This window comes from Lates calcarifer, linkage group LG7_1 (genome assembly GCF_001640805.2).
Source record: "Lates calcarifer isolate ASB-BC8 linkage group LG7_1, TLL_Latcal_v3, whole genome shotgun sequence".
NCBI classification, from domain to species: Eukaryota; Metazoa; Chordata; class Actinopteri; family Centropomidae; genus Lates; species Lates calcarifer.
The window spans coordinates 2956444-2976231 of record NC_066839.1 but is presented as its reverse complement, the minus strand read 5'-3'; the positions used below and the strand labels follow the sequence as shown (position 1 = coordinate 2976231).

General features: G+C 40.3%; 2 protein-coding genes across 7 annotated transcripts in view; both read left to right on the top strand.

Annotated features, from left to right (window-relative positions):
• Positions 1-113: 113 nt before the first annotated feature.
• pnrc1 (proline-rich nuclear receptor coactivator 1) lies at positions 114-4851 on the top strand. Its single transcript, XM_018682897.2, has 2 exons — positions 114-746; positions 2168-4851. The coding sequence occupies exons 1-2, from the start codon at positions 402-404 to the stop codon at positions 2642-2644; spliced, it is 822 nt and encodes a 273-aa protein (XP_018538413.1). The 5' UTR covers positions 114-401; the 3' UTR covers positions 2645-4851.
• Positions 4852-5398: 547 nt separating this feature from the next.
• Positions 5399-19788, top strand: part of LOC108887450 (uncharacterized) — a 32992-nt gene continuing 18602 nt past the window's right edge. The window contains exons 1-9 of one of the 6 annotated variants that reach the window (XM_051071682.1): positions 5399-6160; positions 6266-6574; positions 7474-7509; positions 7652-7912; positions 8047-8100; positions 9002-9112; positions 9203-9231; positions 9330-9386; positions 9566-10463. In XM_051071682.1, coding sequence (XP_050927639.1) covers positions 6100-6160; positions 6266-6574; positions 7474-7509; positions 7652-7912; positions 8047-8100; positions 9002-9112; positions 9203-9231; positions 9330-9386; positions 9566-9718 — 1071 coding nt within the window. In that variant the 5' untranslated portion in view covers positions 5399-6099 and the 3' untranslated portion in view covers positions 9719-10463. Of the gene's footprint in view, positions 6161-6265; positions 6939-7177; positions 7414-7473; positions 7510-7651; positions 7925-8046; positions 8101-9001; positions 9113-9202; positions 9232-9329; positions 9387-9565; positions 10464-11074; positions 11187-11451; positions 11788-11929; positions 12206-12875; positions 12966-13041; positions 13071-13214; positions 13272-13407; positions 13477-14059; positions 14838-19788 lie in introns of those variants that run through there. The other 5 variants (XM_051071681.1, XM_051071683.1, XM_018682889.2 and 2 more) reach the window with 5 other exon arrangements.

Sequence of the window (19788 nt, the reverse complement as noted above, 5' to 3'; positions counted from 1 at the left end):
TGCAGATTCCGCAGTCCGCAATGCATCTCTGTGCTTTGCCTTTACCCGTCTTATTTTGAAAGGCACCACCGGAAGTCGTGTATTTTATTTTGACCAATTTAGCTTTAGTGCCACTTCTGCTTTTACGAGCTTACTAGCACAGACGCGCCATCGCGGAGTAAGACGTCCATCGATCATTTTAACAGCCGAAATAATCAAAACCCGACTAGTTTCCACGCAGGAACTTTTGAGACGACAATATAACGTTTTAATCGTTGAGCAGTTTTTTCTTCGGGAGGGCAACTTGGATATAAAAGTGTATTATCCACTTAGCTAACTGTTAGCTTGTGACGTTGTTAGCTAAAACAACTGAGCTGCAGAGGAATTTAACAGCCCGTTTATGTTTTCGCCACTTCAGAGAAATGTTAGACGGATCTCCGGTTCACAGCGATGAAGCCAACATCGGCAACGTCGAAAACAACAACCCGGTAACGTTGATTTCCAGCGGCGATGGGGTGAACACGGGCAACAAAGCGAGGCAGGCGCTGCTGAAGAAAGGAGGGAGGAAGCTGCGGACGACGGCGCCGCTGCACCATCAGAAACCTGCGAGAAACGGTCCCAGCATACACCTGTCCGACCACAACAACAACAACACGCTGACGGCTTCACCTGCGAACAAACCTGCGGCTCAGCCCGGTACCGAGCTCCCTGCCGGTACACAGACCGTACTGACCCTCCATCATCTCAACCAGGGGGCCAAGAAAGAGGCAAGTTCCCCGTTTGTAGCTGCCATCATCAAAACACACTGTAAAAATACTGTTGTATTTTGACTGTTTGATAATTATATATGCATCATTACATTATGAGCTTTTCATATGAATTATATGTAAGAATATTTACCTGTAAAGTAACTACTGACAGATAAAGGTAGTGCAGTCGAAAGTAAAATAAATCCCTGACTTCACTTGGAGATAGTCAAGTGAAGCACCAGCACCTCAGATTTGACAAATCTTCCTCTCATGAGAGCTTCCTAGTTAATTTGTAAATTGGCAGAACATCAGCTGGCAACAGCTTTGGTGATTGTTTGATAGTTTAACTTTTTTTTAAAAGTTAAAACACCATGTTTTGACTCCTTAAATGTGAGTGTTTCCCAGTTTACTTCCTTAATGACAGTGAACTGAAATACCGAGAGAAAATAATAATTAATTTCAGACCTATTTATATGACTATTTTTGAAGTTTAGGTGCTCACAAGTTCTTTTTAGGCTTTAAATTTTATTAAACAAAACTTTGAAGCATTCCTGAAACAAAGTGGGTTTAATTGTGACTGTACCCACTGTAGTGCCTGAGGCAGTGTCAAGTGACGCAGTTACTAATCCTTGCGGTGGTGAAAGTAGTCATGTGATGAACTAGTCTGTCTTCCTCTTTCTACCAGCTGCTTCACTGAGAAAGAAAAAATTCCCCAGGTTGTGCACTGCTGACATAAGAGGAGAGGAAGCTGCAGGTTTCACAACACTCAAAAGAAAAGGCGTCACAGATGTTTTATGATGATGGAAGTGTGTTAAACTTTGTCACAGAGCAGCGGGTTGCTGACTTTAAGTTTGTAGTTATTATGGGCAGGTACTTACATCAAGACTCCTGTGTAACTTGGCGTAGAAGACATTTTTAATAGAATATGAATTTGTGTGTTTAATTTGATAGGTCAGGTATTAGAGGATAAAAAGAGGGGACATGAGGTTTGTGAAAGATGTTTGATGGAAGAGTGAATTGGGAAGTTGGAACCAAAAAATTAGCTTTTTTAAAAAAATAAATAAAAACAATTGAAAATAGTCGACTAATTGTTTCAGCTCTGATGCTAAGCTAACAATGTCCTAGCTTTGTACTTAATCCACAGACAATGTGACTGATTATCAGTATTGTGACATATAGCATTTCACTGCTGGATGTGTAAATCAGCAAGTTCACCATACCAGCTTCAAAGGTGATGAAATGTATGTTGTGATATGTCAGTGCTGTGTTGTTGCTGCTGCCCCCAAGTGGCCAAAAAATTGGTTATTACATATTTAAGACATTTTGTTTACAAGGTCAAAGATCAACTTTTGCAGACAGCATGATGATAACTCATTTTAAATGAATTCAATACCAGGATTACACTCCTGGATCAATAACTGCTTATTTCTGTTTTGTAGCTGCTGAAATCCAAAGGTGGTAGATCGGAGCGAGGGGCCGTGCAGCCAGGAAGCCAAACTGCCCGCAACCTTCCCAGACACGAGCAAATGACCCAAAATGTGAACGCCCGGAGCCACAAGCCCAAGCAGGACCAAACACCAGGTGCTTCTCACACTACAAAGAAGAAGGATCACAGCAGCCCCAGTAAGCCCTCCCCTCTTCGCCAGCCTTCACCCCGAGAGCAGAAAAAACCTCTCCATGCCTCCAACAACGTGAAGATCGTGAGCGCACCGCCTGCTGAAACTGCGCCCGAATACCTCAAAGATGGTGAGAAAGTCTATGCTGGAGCTAAGTTCAGTGAGCCGCCCTCACCCAGTGTCTTACCTAAACCGCCCAGTCACTGGGTCGGAGAAAACGAGCCTCAACATAGCAACCAAAGCCGAGAGCAAATGACTGTTCATTTAAAGTCGCTGCTGAAGGTGCAAGATACGTCATGACCACAGTCTGGATTTTCAAATTGGAGCTGACCTATCCGAAATCTGATTAATGATGAACGCCAACGATTGGAAAAATTATAATGCGATAAATGGAGTTTGGCCTTTAACACACTGCAATAAAATGTAGGGAGTTTTTATTAACTTAACTACAATTTCCCATTAACCAACACGCTGCCTGCATTTGTGAACATTTTGGAGACGCTGTGTTGTTGCTGGAGATGTGACTGACATGCTGTGTATGTCAGGAGTTTGTCAAATATTTTCTGCCTTTTTGTTGACAGGGGAAATAGAAAATAAGATTGATTGTGATTGAGTTTGTGAGCAGACTGTTATTTTGAAGAGGAAAACGTGAAAGAAAGAGCGCAGAAAGAGTTTGAGGTCGTCACCAGCAGCAGCACGATCAGTGTCTCCTGTTTACATATTGCAACACGATGATGGCACTTTTCTTTGTGAACACTTTTGAAGAGGCAGCCTTGTGTTCATTGTCTTTTTAAAGAGCTTGTGTAAATGTACATAATATATTGTAAACATATATTTGTGTATATTTTTCCTTGTTATTTTAACTGAGATTATAGTTTTGTTACTGAGATTTTTTCCACAAAAAAAAAAAGAATGAAAGAAAAAGTTCCCTGCAAACTGAGGCACTTTGTTATAGCTCCTTCAGTGTGAGGCACAGTGGATGTAAGAGAGACTCTTCTTACTGATTTGCACTGAAAACAAAGATTGGGAAGGGCAGGAAACCAAACTTTGATGTTCCAAAGCTTGACCAGCCACTTTGATGAATTCACCAGCCAGCTCAGAGCACAGGAGAGGACCTCCAGGTCCTGGCTGGTTACCTTTCAAAATGGCTCGGATAGCGGACAAATCAAAAAGCCACGGTTAAAGTTTACCTGCCGGTGGCTGAAGTTCTTCCCCTTCACTGAACACGGGTCCAGCTGATGAAAAACCTAGCGTCAAATCAGGGACTTGTGAAGCTGATGAGGCTGTCGAAGCCTCAGCAAACTGAAGAGATGACAATGTGAAAAGTCTCACAACCAGCTGCTGCAGAGAGCCAGTAGCCAGCATCCAGACCGAGTGCTTTTTGTTTTACTTTTATTGCACTGATCCAGAGTACGTCCACATTAATCCGGCTAAATTTAAAAACACATTTTTCTTTCCGTTCTCCACCGTCTGTCCTCATCCTGAGGCAGCCTTTAAAACACCAGCTGAACAGGACAATCTTTAGTTGCCTCTATTTTTCTTTTTGATCACTCATTTTAATACTACAACAGATCACACAACACATCTGTTGTTACTGAACAGCATTAGTGTTCATTTTGTCAGTATGTCACACTTAGCCGAAACGATTAGTCAATCAACAGAACGATGATCTGCAGCAGCTCTGATGATGTGTTAATTGTTAACAGGCGCTGGTTCCAACGTCCAAAATATGAGCATTTGTTTTGTTTTTCTGTTTTATAACTGAATATCTTTGGACTATCGATCGAACAAAACGAGGTCACTTTGACATATTGATTAAACAGTAATAAAAATAATGTTAACATTTAGTGTTTATGACCAGCTTTTAAATCATGATTCTATACTTGTTCTGTTTTCTGGCAGTAGAAACAGAAACATAAATATTAAGTGAGGACAAAATACAAAATAGGTGATTGCAAAGAGGAAACAGATGAAAAATTTAAAGGGGTTTGGAGCCACTCCTTACCAGATATCAGCCGCGATATCTGGTTCATTGTTTGCTGAATGAAAACATTAACTGCGTTTTTAAAAATTACACGGCTTCATGTGGATGTAGTCTTACTTTGTTTGTCATACTTGTTTTCACATACCTCTTCTTTACATTTTCATTTCTTCAACTTCAAAGCACATTTATGTTTACCAGGAGCAGTATGTGTGGAATTTGTCACAGCTGATCTTGCGATGATGTCCCACGTGTGTTTTTCTTTCTCTTTTTTTTACTGACATGGTTTCTGTGGATGCAGGCAGCTGCTGGATCTTGTTTCTTGACCTCTGTGACGTCATGTAAATGGAAAATTGTATTAATGTAGCAAAAACTGCCCATGTTATTGCAGTGTTTTAACATTATTTCATTCCTGTCCATTCCAAGAATATGATTAACAACTCACCTCCATCTCACAATTTGGAAAAACAAAGGTTTTTATGAAGCTTTTCATATCTAAATTAAATTAAAAAATTGGTTACCCCTACTACATGTTGATTTGTATTTATTACAGGCCAAGACAGTTGACATTGATACTTTTCTGTTTTCTGCAGCAATTTTTTTACAAAACAAGTTTCCCTATTATGTTAAAAAAAGAAAAAGTTAGTAGTTATTGATTGTTCTACAATTTTTAATGAGACCATGTGAACATTTTGTCCTGTGTCAGTTCCCAGCACAGCTTCTGATTAATTAATCTAAATGAGAAGTTTGAGTACTGAGGTTTTTCCATGGTTGTTTTGCAACACTGGTGCTTGTTGCACAAAATGTAACCAGCGGATGTGTCCTGCGTAACTGTGTCCTGGCAACAGGGCTGTGAAGATCAGCCCAGAGTAATGGCCTTCAGTATAGGGTACTATCTGTTGTGGATTATAGAGCTGATAAGAGTTGCTCGTTAATCGCGGTCGTAATTGGAATAAAACATTTTTTTATCTGCATGATCAGCAGGTGAAAACCACAATAAAAGTAGAAAGATGAAGAAAGAGGTCTGTGATTTTAGAAAGGTTTACACAGGTTCCATTCAGTGAGTCTGAGTCATCTTGGTTGTTTGTCACAGTATTCATGTGAATCTACGTCTTGGCTGAACACATGACTGCCTTTGCACGAATTGAATAATTTTATGGTATTAACATAGCTATATATAATATGTATATAATTATTATGGTGTATTACAAAAGAACAAACAAACAAAGTCTGAAATCTTTATCTCCAACTTCTGAGTCCAGATGCAGTCAATGCTCAAGTCCGAGTCACAAGTGCTGAAAATGAGGATTAAAGTCTGAGTCCTGGGTGTTCTCATCTAGTTTAAGTTCATATAAAAGCAATCCAAAGTGCTTTATAGGATGGAAACTGTAAGTGCCTGATAGTGATTTCAGTCTTATTTTTGCAGAGGGAATATAAAGGGGAAGTGACAGGTGTGTAACTGAGCAACACCTTTCTGTGCAACTTTCTACAGAATAAGGAACTGACAGCTCAGTAACCACTGACACAATCATCTTATGTTGATAAAGCTTCCTATCAGTCAGTCATTGTGGTCATGACATGTTGTTGTTTTCGATTTGTCTCCGTAGGTGCGGTCAAACCTTCACAAGAAAAGGTGTCTTTTCTCTCAGTGACAGAAATATAAAATTAAGCAACCAGGAGGAAGTAACGTGCTTATCTCACCACAACAAGAACACTTTTTCTATTTCTATCTGTGAGGCATTAATTCATTAGACACTGACAGAGACAGAGCAGAATGTCTGGGTCCAGATGGATCATTTCATTATTTCAGGTTCTGCTTAATTTTAATTTAACAGGTGAGAAAATATTTAATGTTGTTGCAACAGAGGACATTTAATCTTCACTCAGCAGCATTTTTAAGTTAATTCATTTACATAATATGTCTTTCATTTCCTTTGCAGCAGGAACTGCACGGTACGTGCTTTCCTCTCCCATCGTCAGAGTTGGAGATGAATTCACTTTGCCTTGTGTAAATGCAAAAGAAGATCAGAATAAATGTGACAGCACTTGCTGGGTAGTTAGATATTTATTAACGCAAGCAGAGACAGAGCTGGTTAGTTTTGGGCAGATTGATGGAAACAGGCTTTCCAAATCTAAATCAGACAGACTGAGTCTCACAGAGAACTGTTCTCTGGTTATAAAGAAGGTCACAGTTGAGGATGTTGGTCGTTACACCTGCAGACAGTTTGACAGATCAGGACGACAACAAGGTCCAGGCGCTTGGGTTGATCTACTGATGATCTACTGTTGTCCTCACTGTAAATCACTGTAGATAAGATGGTCAGTGAAATGCACCGAACATAAACACATTTTAATATGTACAAGAGATGACAAGCTAATACCTGACAAAAACAGCAAACACAGACTGAAGTCACCATGAGGAAGTGACACGTCACTCATCACAGGAAGTAGAGGCTGAATTCATCTTTAAGAATAAACCACCTCACAGACTTTGACAGTTGAGAGTCTGAGAACAAGAGACTGACAAAGTAGGAGAGAGACAGAGAAACATGATGGCTGAATTCACATGGATTCAAATGTCTTTATTTCTGATCCTGGTGCTTCAGTTTACAGGTAAGGACACATGGAACACACATTAAATCAACATCACACAACTGCATTAATATTACTCATGGTACTTTATTATGGATTGTCTTGTTTAATCAGACAGTCTAGACTGTGAGTGAGTTTAATGGACTCTTTGAAACCAAGGACGAGACACATTTGTAAATTTCTATTGGATCTAAAATTACTGTCACATTAAGTCAGATTTTATTTCAATTCATTTTTCATATTTCTCTCTTTGTCAACAGCAGCAAATGGACAAAACCCTTCAGTCCTCACTGTCAGAGTTGGAGATGAAGTCACTTTGTCCTGTGAAAATGTGAGAGATGATCAGGATCAATGTGACAGAACTACCTGGATCTTCAGTGGTTCAAGAAACAGATCAACAGTACATCTGTTTGAACTTGGGAAGATTCACAGAGCAGCCAAATCTAAATCAGACAGACTGAGTGTCACAGAGAACTGTTCTCTGGTTATAAAGAAGGTCACAGTTGAGGATGTTGGTCGTTACACCTGCAGACAGTTTAAATCAGGAAACAACAAGGTCCAGACACTCTGATTGTTCTGTCTGTTGTTTCCAGTGAGTATTTCCATCATAATGTTTTCAGCTCAAACTGTCTTGTTAGAACAAAATACTGAAACATTACAATAATTCTGATTACAGTGATGAAGTTCATTTTACTCTTGTTGTCTTTCTCTCACAATATCTCCATCTTCACCAGTGACTGAACATGAGGACGGTGATAAGATGACCTTCGGTTGCCACGTGTTATTTCCTTTCGTATGTAAACACACAGTGGAATGGCTGCATGTGGAAGATGCCCAACACATGACAAGATCACAGTCTGGATGCTCGGCCACTGTTTCCTTTTCCATTTCAGATTTTTTCTACACGTCAAACACGTATGAGTTTTTACAGTGTAAAGTGACAAATATTGACACTGGGAAAGTGCAGGTGTTCACCTTCAGCCCTCAGTCCTCAGGTGAGAGACCAGGTCAGAATATGGTTCATCCTCATATAACCAATAAATTACATCTGATTATTTGATTGATCTGTTTCTGAAAAACAGCTGAGCTCATTCACAGTTTGCTGGTTTATGTTTTTCTTGTTTGTCAGGCGAGATTGCAACAACATCACCATCAGCACCAACACAGGAAGGTTTGGAAAAAGGTAAGTCACTCATATGTATTCAACTTAAAACAAATCTAAGGGTTGAGAATAAAGCAATAAGAACAGTGAAGGGGCGTTCTGAGGGCGTTCTCAGTAACCTAACCTCCGCTTGAAACAGCCTTCAAAGTAAGTCACATAATTATGACAGGCAAGGTTTCAGAAACACATCAGTTAAACAAAAGCAATGGTTTACAGCGTCACTCAGATGTAGTGGAGGATAACATTTATTTTGTAGCTGTTGGAAAGCAACCAGGAGGAAGTAACGCGCTCCTCTTTGCTGGTTCAGAGGTGTTTGACTCTGGATCATTGGGCAATTTATACACAAATACTGCAGATTTAGTTATAAGTATAGATGCATGTTTACAGTGCCCTGGGTGAAGTTAAACCAACTATATGCAGTCTGCAGAGTGGGACGGGGTTCAGTGTTAAATCCCACCCACCACTGTTGAATTTGGGCGGAGTTGAACACCAGTTTCATCAGTTTGGACTCGGGTTTGGGTGGGGTTAGACAACAGTCAGTTTATAGAATGAAGAGGTAGTCAGGTTGATAAGGAGGGAGTGACTCAGGTACTGTATATGGTCTGGAACCAGACCGTGAAATGCTTTAGATGCTGAGCAGGTAGTGGGTAAAATTTAAAAGCAGGCAGCCAATGTCAAGACTTTAGTAGAATCTCCTTTTGGTGTTTTGTTCGAGATCTGGCTGCTGCATTCTGGATGATTTGTATGATCCAAATATGTGGAAATGAAAGATGGATTCTGGTTCCTTCCTCAGCTAAGAAATGATGATTGTTCCTTAATAAGCATTTCAAAATTAAGATTGTAATGAAATAACACAGCTGTGGCTGTGGTCTGTACAAAATTTCCTGACTCACTGACATTGGCATTTCTGAATGTGTCACAGCTCATACAACTTGTTCAGGTTGTTCAGCTCTGAACTCCATCATGTTGCTGATGCGTGTGGCTGAACTCCTCCTAATCACTGTGATTACTGTTCTTCTGATCAGAGCTCGAGGTGAGAAAATTCACAGCAACATTTGTTCAGACTGACTGACACAAACTGTGAGTTTACAAGTGAAATGTTCCTCTGTGATTTCTTTTCCAGGGAACCAGAGACCACCTGATGACAACACTGTGAGTGGAAAACCAATGATGATTTTAAATGCTGCTGGTTAATGTTGATGTTGGTTTAATGCAGGACTGTTAATGTCTCTCTGTTTGTGTTTGTGCAGGTTTTAAACTCAGTAAGAAGCCGAGCAGTGACGCCTTCTGGTCCAGCAGCCAGTCAGGTAAAGATCAGATCAGACAGCAACTGATGGTGCGTTCAGGCGTTCAGCTCGGGGGGAAAAACCTGGGACTTTGGGGCACTTTTTTGGTACATCAATAAAATGTACAAACTGCTATGAATTCCAATTCAGCATTTATTTGTTCCATGTTAACCCCACAGTGTTGTGCTGTTTTTCCACAGATGGATAATGAAGGAGGTGAACGTGATTTTACGGTGAACTATGAAAACGTTGGAGACCCTTCACTTTATATCAGATTCCACAGATCAACAGCTTCAGCATCAACACAGCAGAGTAAAGAACTCACTGCTGTTGAATCCAGATTTAATTTTTGAGGATATATATATAAAGTGCAGAAGTTATGTTTATATGCTCAGCAGCATTGACTTTAAGCAGCTTCTTGAACATAGGAAGATAAGTGCAGGCTTTGATGTGTTTGGTGAGAGAGTTCCAGACAGGGGCGGTGTTATGGGGAAGTGAGGTAGGTTGGGAGGTAGGGAGTGGTTTTATGGAGATCCAACTGCAACTGTGGGACAGAGAGATAGTGGTGGTGTCTTTGGAAAAGAGTTTATTGGAGTTTATTTTGGAGGGAGACAGGGTGGAGCTGCAGGGAAGGAAAGATTCAGCAAGGTTTTGGGGAGAGTTTTGGTACTTCTGCTGATCATATCAGACCTTTCACAGTTTAGTTTGAGATGTCTGGCTTGCATCCATAGTTTAATTTCAGTGACAGAGAGGGGGGAGTTGAGGAGGTGCAGGTGTTGATGCTCGTGAACTGAGGTCTGCCTGTGAGATATGACTTCAGCCAGGAGAGGGCAGCACAGATGCAGCTGTGGAGAGAGGTTCCAAGGTGAAGGAGGAGAATAGTGAGGATGATGTTGAGGGGAAGATGTCTGCTGTCGTAGCTGTGTTAAATAAATAAAATGTATTTACTGTAGTGGCGCCCTGCAAGTTTTCAGCATGTGCTTAATCTGTGTTAAAATGTTCTTTTATGTGCATTATTTTAGAATAAAGACCTTTTCTGCAGCGTGCAGGACCTTAAACCTGCCACGGTCCTCCGAAAGCAGAACTCAAATGAGCAACTCTTTGGTTTTGAGTGATCATTTGTTTATTTCCCTTTAATAATGTGCAGAGTCTGTGTTCCTGTAAGTCTCAAGTGTTTCTAATTTTTATCTGCTCATCATTAGAGAACTTCTGCTGCTCTCACCAAAACTTCCGCTTCAGTGCTCAAGAGATTTAAAAAAAAAGACTTCAGAGATGCAATGAGGAACCAACAGGTCTCAGACCAGTAAATTATCATCGTATGTGTTCTCTCCCAGCTGCTATGGTAGAGTTTGTGAGCTGTCAAACATCATGAATCAGGAGCTGCATTAATGCAGATGTTTATTTAAAGATCACAATCTTCACACATTCAATGTCTTCTTCTTTTCATGATGTGAAGTCATAAACTGTATATAGTGTAAAACACGACATCGTCACAAATGCATCATGGGACAGGACACAATGTGAGCATGAAGAGACTTAATATGATTTTCTTATACAGCGTTACACTGTTCAGAAACCCAGTTTTAAATGCAGAAACAGTTTTAGAGATGAAAAGATGATAGGTGTCACTTCTGCAAAGTCAACAAAACAGAGATAAAAATAAATAATGCTCAGGAAGTGCCTCTTAATTAAGCACAGGAGTTACGCCCCTTTGCACAGCGATAAAGTATCAGATCAGACTCTGACAGCTGAGAGGCTGAAGCACAATGGCTCTGATGGATTATATGTCTTTATTCCTGATCGTGATGGTTCAGTCTACAGGTAAGGATACATGCAATATTAGAACAGCTTTGTGTAAAAACAAAAGCTTATCAATATCATTAAGTGTTTTTATTTCCAAAATGAAGGTTATTCACTGACTCTCACTGACGGTAATTAAGACAGCCAAGAATATTGCTCAAACACGATAACTTTAACAGACTCTTGGAATGAATGATGAGACACATTTGCACCTAAAATGATCTTTACACTAAGTATAAATTGATCTTAATTTATTTTTCACATTTCTCCTCCATCTTCTCAATAGCAGCAGCTACTCCGATAACTTCCTACTTATCTGTCAGACTTGGAGATGAAGTCACTTTGTCTTGTGGAACTGTGAAAAGTGATTGGCCTAAATGTGACAGAACTACCTGGAACTTCACTGATTCAAGAAACAACAAAGCAACAGTAACTCTGTTTGAACTTGGGAAGATTCATGAAGAAGCCAAATCTAAATCAGACAGACTGAGTGTCACAGAGAACTGTTCTCTGGTGATAAAGAAGGTCACAGATGAGGATGCTGGTCTGTACGGCTGCAGGACTAAACAACAAGGTCAAGACAAAAATAGTCGGTCTGTGGTTCATCTGTCTGTTGTTACCAGTGAGTATTTCCATCATAATGTTTTCAGCTCAAACTGTCTTGTTAGAACAAAATACTGAAACATTACAATAATTCTGATTACAGTGATGAAGTTCATTTTACTCTTGTTGTCTTTCTCTCACAATATCTCCATCTTCACCAGTGACTGAACATGAGGACAGAGATCAGGTGACATTAAACTGCTCTGTGAGGACACATGAAGCATGCAGATACACAGTAGAGTGGCTGTCCCTGGATGCGTATTCCAACACTGACCTGAATTCATCACAGTCTGGCTGCTACGCCACAGTGACTTTTCTGATTTCTCATTTTATTAACACATCAAAGTCTGAGTTATTGAAGTGTAAAGTAAGAGATATTTTTGCTGATAAAGAGCAACTCTTTACCTTCAGACCTCAGTCCTCTGGTGAGAATGCAGGTGAGAATATGAAAAGCTGTTGAAGATGAGTAACGATACATGCAAATTTAATTTATTTGATAAATTAGATGTTTTAGATTTGTATCATTCTTTTTAATTTAGTAACAGATAATGGTAAATATGAGGTGTTGTTTGACTGAACAGTTGGTTGGGTGGTGTTATTTGATTCAAAACACCACAAAATGAGGTGTGACCACAACAAAAAGCTTAAAATCGATGGAACTTTTAAAATGTTTTTGGTTTTTCATAGCAAAAGATTGAGAGAAAAAGTTATTGTTTCTAACTTACTTTATGGAAAACAAAGCTGGCCATTGTCTCAGTATAAAAAAGGAAAGAGATCATGAAAATGATTATTGGATTGTTTCCAGTAAGTCAGTGAAACTCAGTGAAAGCTCTCTCACTTTCTCTTGGCTGTGTGTGTCAGTCAGTGTGTTCACACATGACTGAGTCTTAAACCTTGTCGTTCACTTCTCCATCCACAACATCAGCTACTGCTCACAAACCACACAACTACATTCACAGTGAACAGAAACATGCAGACAAGTAGCACTGGCAAAATGTCACGGACATGCATCAAATAGTCGAGATATTTTAGTCTGGGCTAAAGTGGAGGACAGACAGACTGACCATCTCTAAACATACTGGCAAACAACTCTTATTCTCTTTTCAGACTGGTGGTGGTTGAGCGTCATTTTAGCCGTGATTTTAGTAGTGCTCTTGATAACTGCTGCAGCACTCATCATGTGGATACAAGCTAAAGGTGAGATGAAGCTTTTATAAAACTATATGGTTTGTTTTCACTGTGGAAGCTAAAGTCGACTCTTTTGTCTTTTCAGGGGACCAATCACAGATGGATCACAGCGCTGTGAGTTTTAAAATACAGAATGAAATGATTGACAGAGTTGAATCAGCTCCTCTCTGATGTTGTGTTATTAAAAACTAAACGGCCTTCACAGAGACAGTGTCACACATTAACTACACTGTTTCTTGTTTTCTTTTTCTTCTCCAGGGGCTGAGATTAAACCCTGCAGGGACTCAGTCTGCTCCTGAAACCAGCCAGGACATGGTGAGATCACCACGCCCACTATAACTCATTGTTATTTACTGTATATTTGTTGTCTGAAATGAGACGTGCAGTGACTGTGGTCTGTCTCAGCATTTCACTGTTACTGAGCAGTCATTATGTCTCCTTCACTGTGTAGGCTGATCCTGAAGATGGTGTTTCCTACGCCTCTGTCACTTACATCAAGAAGGCCAACAATCAAGCCCAGGTAAGTATCCTGATAGTGAATAACAACACTTTTCAGAGAAGGAAAACAGAAAAGATGAGATGGTACTGACTTTCTTACGACACGTCAAATCGTACAAACACCTTAGGGTGCACCTGAACAGCAAGTTAGTCTGGAGAGAGAGATGTGTGTGTAGCAAGAAGCTAATGTTTTACCACAGTGTTAGTGGGGGAGCAATGTTCAGAAGCAGCGACAGGGGCATCAGGAGGTTCAGCTCCACAACTGTTGTGACTTTAGAGTCGATAGAGGAAGTGGTTTACAGACGGGTGGAGATGAAGACCAGAGCGACTGTGCAGAACAGCACATGCTATCTCTAATCTATTCTGAGGTGCAACATCTATTTTTAGTAGTTATTCAGTTCTGCCTGAGAGTTCCACTGAACGATGTAGAAAACTTTACTTGTTACACGGCAGCATATTCAGGATGTGACAGAGTCTGGTTCTGCTCGAGGTTTCTGAGGTTTTTCCATGCCAGTGTGTTTCTCATGGTGGGAATTGCTGGGTCTCTCTACTACATGTATTTCTGTTTAATTTGTGTTTAATAGTGTTTCCCTTTTGTTTCCCAACTTCAGGGTAATGATGATGAAGATAATACAGTGACCTACAGCACTGTAAAACTTCTCTCCTCCTCTGCTGGAGCCTCCACTGGCCTCAGCAGGATCCACGCCACCATCAACAATCCAAACATATAAGAGTACAATAATAAGACATAGCTAATATCATTATCATCTCATGGAGAGGTAGTTTGGCTTGGTTGATGAGTTTGGTGGTTTATGGTGTGTGCAAAGACAAAACATGAAGCAAATTCCAGAGGCAGCACGACTACATACAAATTCAATGGCAAGACAAGGTTAGACGTGTGTCCGCAAGAGTCAGATTTAAGAGACTGGAGGGAAATAACCAAGAACCAGAGCTTCTGATGAGCTCTGAAATCAGACAGAGGCTGAGCTGCCACATGCAAGGCTTCACCTGTCTGAGCACACCTTTAGGCCGCATGCTGCCGGTGCTAGCAGCATTCTAGTTAGCACAAGATGTTGTTAGCGAGCATTTTGTTAGCTGAGGGTGTTAGCTGGTGATGCTCCACAGATGCTTTGTTGCTTGCTAAGGTGAGGTAGCTGAGGAGGCTTGGCTGAGTATTTGTTCTTTGCTTGTATGAGTCAGAGGGTCCAGTAGATTTACAGTATGATGGCTCAGCCTGATACCCACTGCAGGGCCTAATGAAAACATCATTTAACATGAATACTGGATTTCCATGTGAGTATTTCACTGTGTGTATTGACAGAGTTTATAACTGATTTTGACTGAGCTTAAGTCAAATAAATAAAGAATAAGAATGAAAAATGATCACTGTTGTAGTGTTACATTAATGTTTCTCTGTTACAATTACACCTTATCTCAGCTTCTGGGATTTACAGCTGTAAAAAGCTTTTCATCCAGGAGGGGGCGTAGTAAGTTAACTAGCAGCACAATATAAAAGGTACAATTAATTGCTAATAACTGATAAATGCACTCCACAGCCCTTCACTCTAATCTAAACTTTACTCTAACCTGAACTCTATGGGCTCCTGGTTTTCTGACTTCATGAATAAAATAAAACAAGCTTACACACACACACACACACACACACACACACACACACACACCGATCATCACACTGAACCTCAGACCACACTACAGGTTCGTCTCTGCTCAGCTCTCCACTTCCTGTTCTCTCTCCTCTTCCCTCTGTTGGGTTGGACAGCTCTGTTTGCACTGGGCTCTGACATTCATCTAAACAACATATGAATGAAACTGTAGTAGATAATTTTGCATATAGCTCCTCATAACAAACCTTTTCTAATCAACATGAACAGAGCTGCTGCTACATGTGTTCAAAGTGGGAGTGTGGGAACTTGATGCTCCACCTCCAGGAAATTAAAGACAGTTCAGACACTCATCAGTGTGTGAACCACTTTGTGTTTCTGTATTTGGTCATTAGAGGGTAAAACCTCCAGATCTCTGCTACTGTTGTACCCACATTCTGATCAAAACACCTCCGCCTCAGTTCTCAGAAAACACATGACCTCAGAGACACAATGAGGAACCAACAGGTCTCAGGTCAGTAACATATCATCTTATCTGTGATCTGTCCAGCTGCTACAGTATCACCATGTTGCACCATGAACATCAAGAGTCAGATTCTGGAGGACGAGGAGTTTGACTCTTCACCTGTCTGTTCATGTGAGCTGTCAAACACCATGAATCCTGTCTGTTTCTGATAAACACTGTGGAAAGAAAAGAAGAGCTGCATTAATGCAGATATTTATCTTAACAATCTTCATACTTTTAGCTTCTGCAGTCCTCTTCCTCTTTTCATGTGGTTTAAGATGGCACAAATAGACCATGAGACCGACAGAGTGTGAACTTGTTGGTTTTCATGGTGCAGTGTCTTGCAGTAGCAGGGGTGTTATTAATAGATTGTCTAATAGAAGGGCAGTTTACTCTATGTAGCAGCTGATTTTGACCTGAAGTTTCTCTTGTTGAACTCTGACTGAAGGAGGAGTTTGGTCGTCAGTCTGGTCAGAGCAGCAGATTCTCTGCACATCATCAGTGGCTCGTGTCCTTTATGTCCACAATGAACCACAGTTGTTGCTGTTGCTGTATTTTTTAAAATCCCCTCTGCTTTTTCCCCCAAGTTTATTTCCCAGCACTTTTCCATCATATGTGCTCATTTCAGTTTCACAGAATCACAGAATTTTGACAAAATGACAAACAAAAGAAAAACAACAGAGAAATTAAATGAATATAGGCTCCAGCTTCATCAATTCAACACCTGACAGGAGGGAAAAAAACTGGTGTGAAGTTGCTATGAGGAAGTCATGCCTTACTAGTCACAAGAAATACTGCATATAATCAAGAGATAGAGAAGGGAGAGAGACAGAATAATAATGGCTGCATTCAGATGAATTTTATATTTTTGTTTGAGATATCAGTGCTTCAGTTCACAAGTAAGTGTAATGAACTCTTCAAAGTCAGCAAAGACATTTTGCAGACATATCCTCAAATTAACCATGAATCTTTTGTTGTTTTAACTCAGTTTCTCATGTTTCTATCTGGTCCTGTCTTCAGCAGTAACTAAAAAATGTGACAATATTACCTGACAATGTAGAACTGCACATCACCAAAAGGAAAAAACAGTATGAAGGAAGGAAGATTATATTTATCTGACAGCTAGATTTACTCACAAAAGTACAAAGATTGGAGAAAAGTCCAAAGACAAAAAAAACTTTAATCATTTCAGGACCCCTCTGATTCATCTTGTGGCCCGTGGAATGGACCTAATCCATAGGTTGGGTACCACTGAGCCACATGTTGATGCATCAGTGCAACATCTACGCCCCCTGCTGGCTATGATGTGACAAATGATCTTGACTCATGAGGTCCTTTTACCTCAGGTGTATTTAATCTGGTCTGATTGAGACTGAATCTATAAAGAGGGAGCAGGGAGTTTGGCTCTTTCTCCTGCTGGTCACTGCAGCAGCAGTTTGTGTTTGTGTCTGGTTTCATGTTGGTTGTTTTCTGATGGATCTGGTTGATCTTTAATTCTGTTAGGTTACTTTTAGATGTTGGTCTAAGTGAGAGGGAAGACACCAGATCCTACGACCCTCTGTGAGTTGGTGAGTTTATACTACTATGTTGTAGTATTACATTCATGTTTCTCTGTTAAAATTATACTGTGTTTCAGTGTCTTAGATTTACTGCTGTAAGAAGCTTTTTTATCCAGGAGGGGGCGTAGTGAGTTCACTAGTAGCACAATATAGAAGGTAACTCTGCCCAACATTCACGTCTCTTCCTGTGTAATACAGTATAATGAGTATGTGATGTATTTTTGTTAAACTGATGTCAGAAACTTTGTGTTATGTTTTTATGCATTTACTGATTAGTTTATCTATTTTTTTTGCATCATTTGTGATGTGTGACGCAGTAATATTAACATGGAAACAGATGCTGTGTTGGAGCACTCGTTCAGAGGCTGACATCTAAGCACATACAAAGATTCTCCGTTGTACATTGTGAGTGGTCGGTTTAATTATGTATTTTTGGAACTAAATTCCATCTTTAAAAATGTTGACAATTTTCATCAGCAGTCAGGTAAAGGTCAGATCCGGCACCAACAGATGGTGTGTTCATGTGCTGTTGACTCCTGCCTGCTGCTGGAAGGGAAATGTGGTGATTTTTGGATATTTTTGAATGAGAAATCTGAGTTTCTCTTTAAAATATCTGATTATTTTGATTCCCTGTTGCAAAATGTGGGATGGAAACCTGAAAAAGTAGAAAGTTCCATGAGAACTTAGACCTTTTCATTGATCAAGAACATAAACTCTGTTTAGATTACTGTGTTGGGATGTGTCTAATGTAAACAAGCCGTCTTTGGAGGTGATGAGGAAAAATGTCTTTTCCTGCAGCAGTTGATGTTTTTCTTATATCTGCTGTGATTTAAGACGAGATGTTCTTTAACTCACATTGGCTTCAAAAATGAACACCTTTACTTTTCTGAAACACTAAAGAACAGCTGCATCACTGCAAATATTTATCTTAACTAACATCCTTTACATGCTTCTTTCCCTCAGTCAAGACAAGAAGTCAAACCTGTTAAGAAAGTGAGCTGACGCACCACAGTGGAAAGGAAGTTGATTGTGGTTTTGGTGGCAAGAGGAGTTTAACTCTGACACCTCATTTTAGACGTCACCTGACATTTTGATCTGAAGTGTCTCTTGTTGAACTGAAGGAGGAGTTTGGTCAAATTTGGACAATGTAATGGACAAGCATTACATAGACTAAACATGGCCTCCATCCTCTTTGTTTCACTGGCCTTGAAAAAGTCGACCTCATCAGAGGAAGTGATGTTTTGGATTGACAGGCTCAATACTGTGGAGCCCACAGGCCTTAATGAGAGCTTTAGTTTCAAACCTTTCTCATGACAGTGTTTGGATCTTGATGTATGATGCAGTGTTTGTGTTGTTGTGTTTCTGTTCTCTAGACTAGATTGTACTTTGTCAGAGTTCTTGTTCTTTTACTCGGCCCTTGTGGCTGTTTGGGAGGACACAGGCCTTTTGGGAGCAGTCTGCTGCTCACCTGTGTTCAATCAGGTCATTGTCTTGATAACACCTTTCTGTTCATACTGTTCATGATCTGATGAAGACCTAAGACTGAAACTCATCAGCCATGATATTCTCATAAAATGTCAAGCTCTACAGACGATTTGTTTGATGGTGCACGACCTTTATCCACTTTTGAACAGAAACAAACATACAGAGACACACACACTCACATCTTTGTACACCTATCTTTGTGGGGACCCCTCATTGACTTCATCCATTGTCCTTCACCTTAACCATCGCAACTGAATGCCTTACCCAACCCTAACCTAAACCTAACTTTTAACCTTCAAACAGCCCTTTAAAGCTGTGGGGTCCAGCATTGTGGTCCCCACGAAGACGCCGGATCCCACAATGGTGGGCTTCTGGTTTTTGGACCCCGTAAGTATAGTAAAACAAGCTCACACACACAGATCACAACACTGAACCTCAGACCATACTTCAGACTCATCTCTGCTCAGCTCTCCACTTCCTGTTCTCTCTCCTCTTCCCTCTGTTGGGTTGGACAGCTCTGTTTGCACTGGGCTCTGACATTCGTCTAAACAACATATGAATGAATCCAAAATGACAAGAAAATGCACAGAACTGCAGTCGCTCAGACTTCATTCAGAAGAGTTCCTGGTGGATACACGACCTCTCACTGCAGCTGAGATATGACTCCAGATTCTTCTCAGACAACATTAAAGGACCAAAGACTCATCTCTGCAGCGTGCACAGCATGAAAACCCTGAAGTGGTTACATTACGTCATGTTTAATTTGGCAGAGAACAAATGTATAATTCTGCAGAAAGCTCCTGGCAACAAACCATTTCTACACAACATGAACACACCTGCTACTACAGGTGTTCACAAGTGGTAAAGTGTGAACTTGATGCTTTGACTTAAGGAAACAAAACACAGTTTAGTCTAGACACCCATCTATGTGTTAACCATTGGATGTTTTTCTGGTCATTGTCAAAGGGTAACACCTTCAGAGCTCTGCTACAGTTGTTACATTCTCACCAAAACACCTGCACCTCAGTTCTCAGAAAAATGTCTGTAAACATCAGGAACCAACAGGTCTCAGACCTGTAAAATATCATCTTATCTGTGTCAGATTCTGGAGGATGAGGAGTTTGACTCTGTTCATGTGAGCTGTCAAATACCATGAATCCTGT

Coding starts and splice junctions, on each gene's coding strand:
- pnrc1 (XM_018682897.2), top strand. CDS start 402: ATGTTAGACGGATCTCCGGTTCACAGCGATGAAGCCAACATCGGCAAC. Junction 747..2,167: donor ACCAGGGGGCCAAGAAAGAG/GCAAGTTCCCCG, acceptor TCTGTTTTGTAG/CTGCTGAAATCCAAAGGTGG.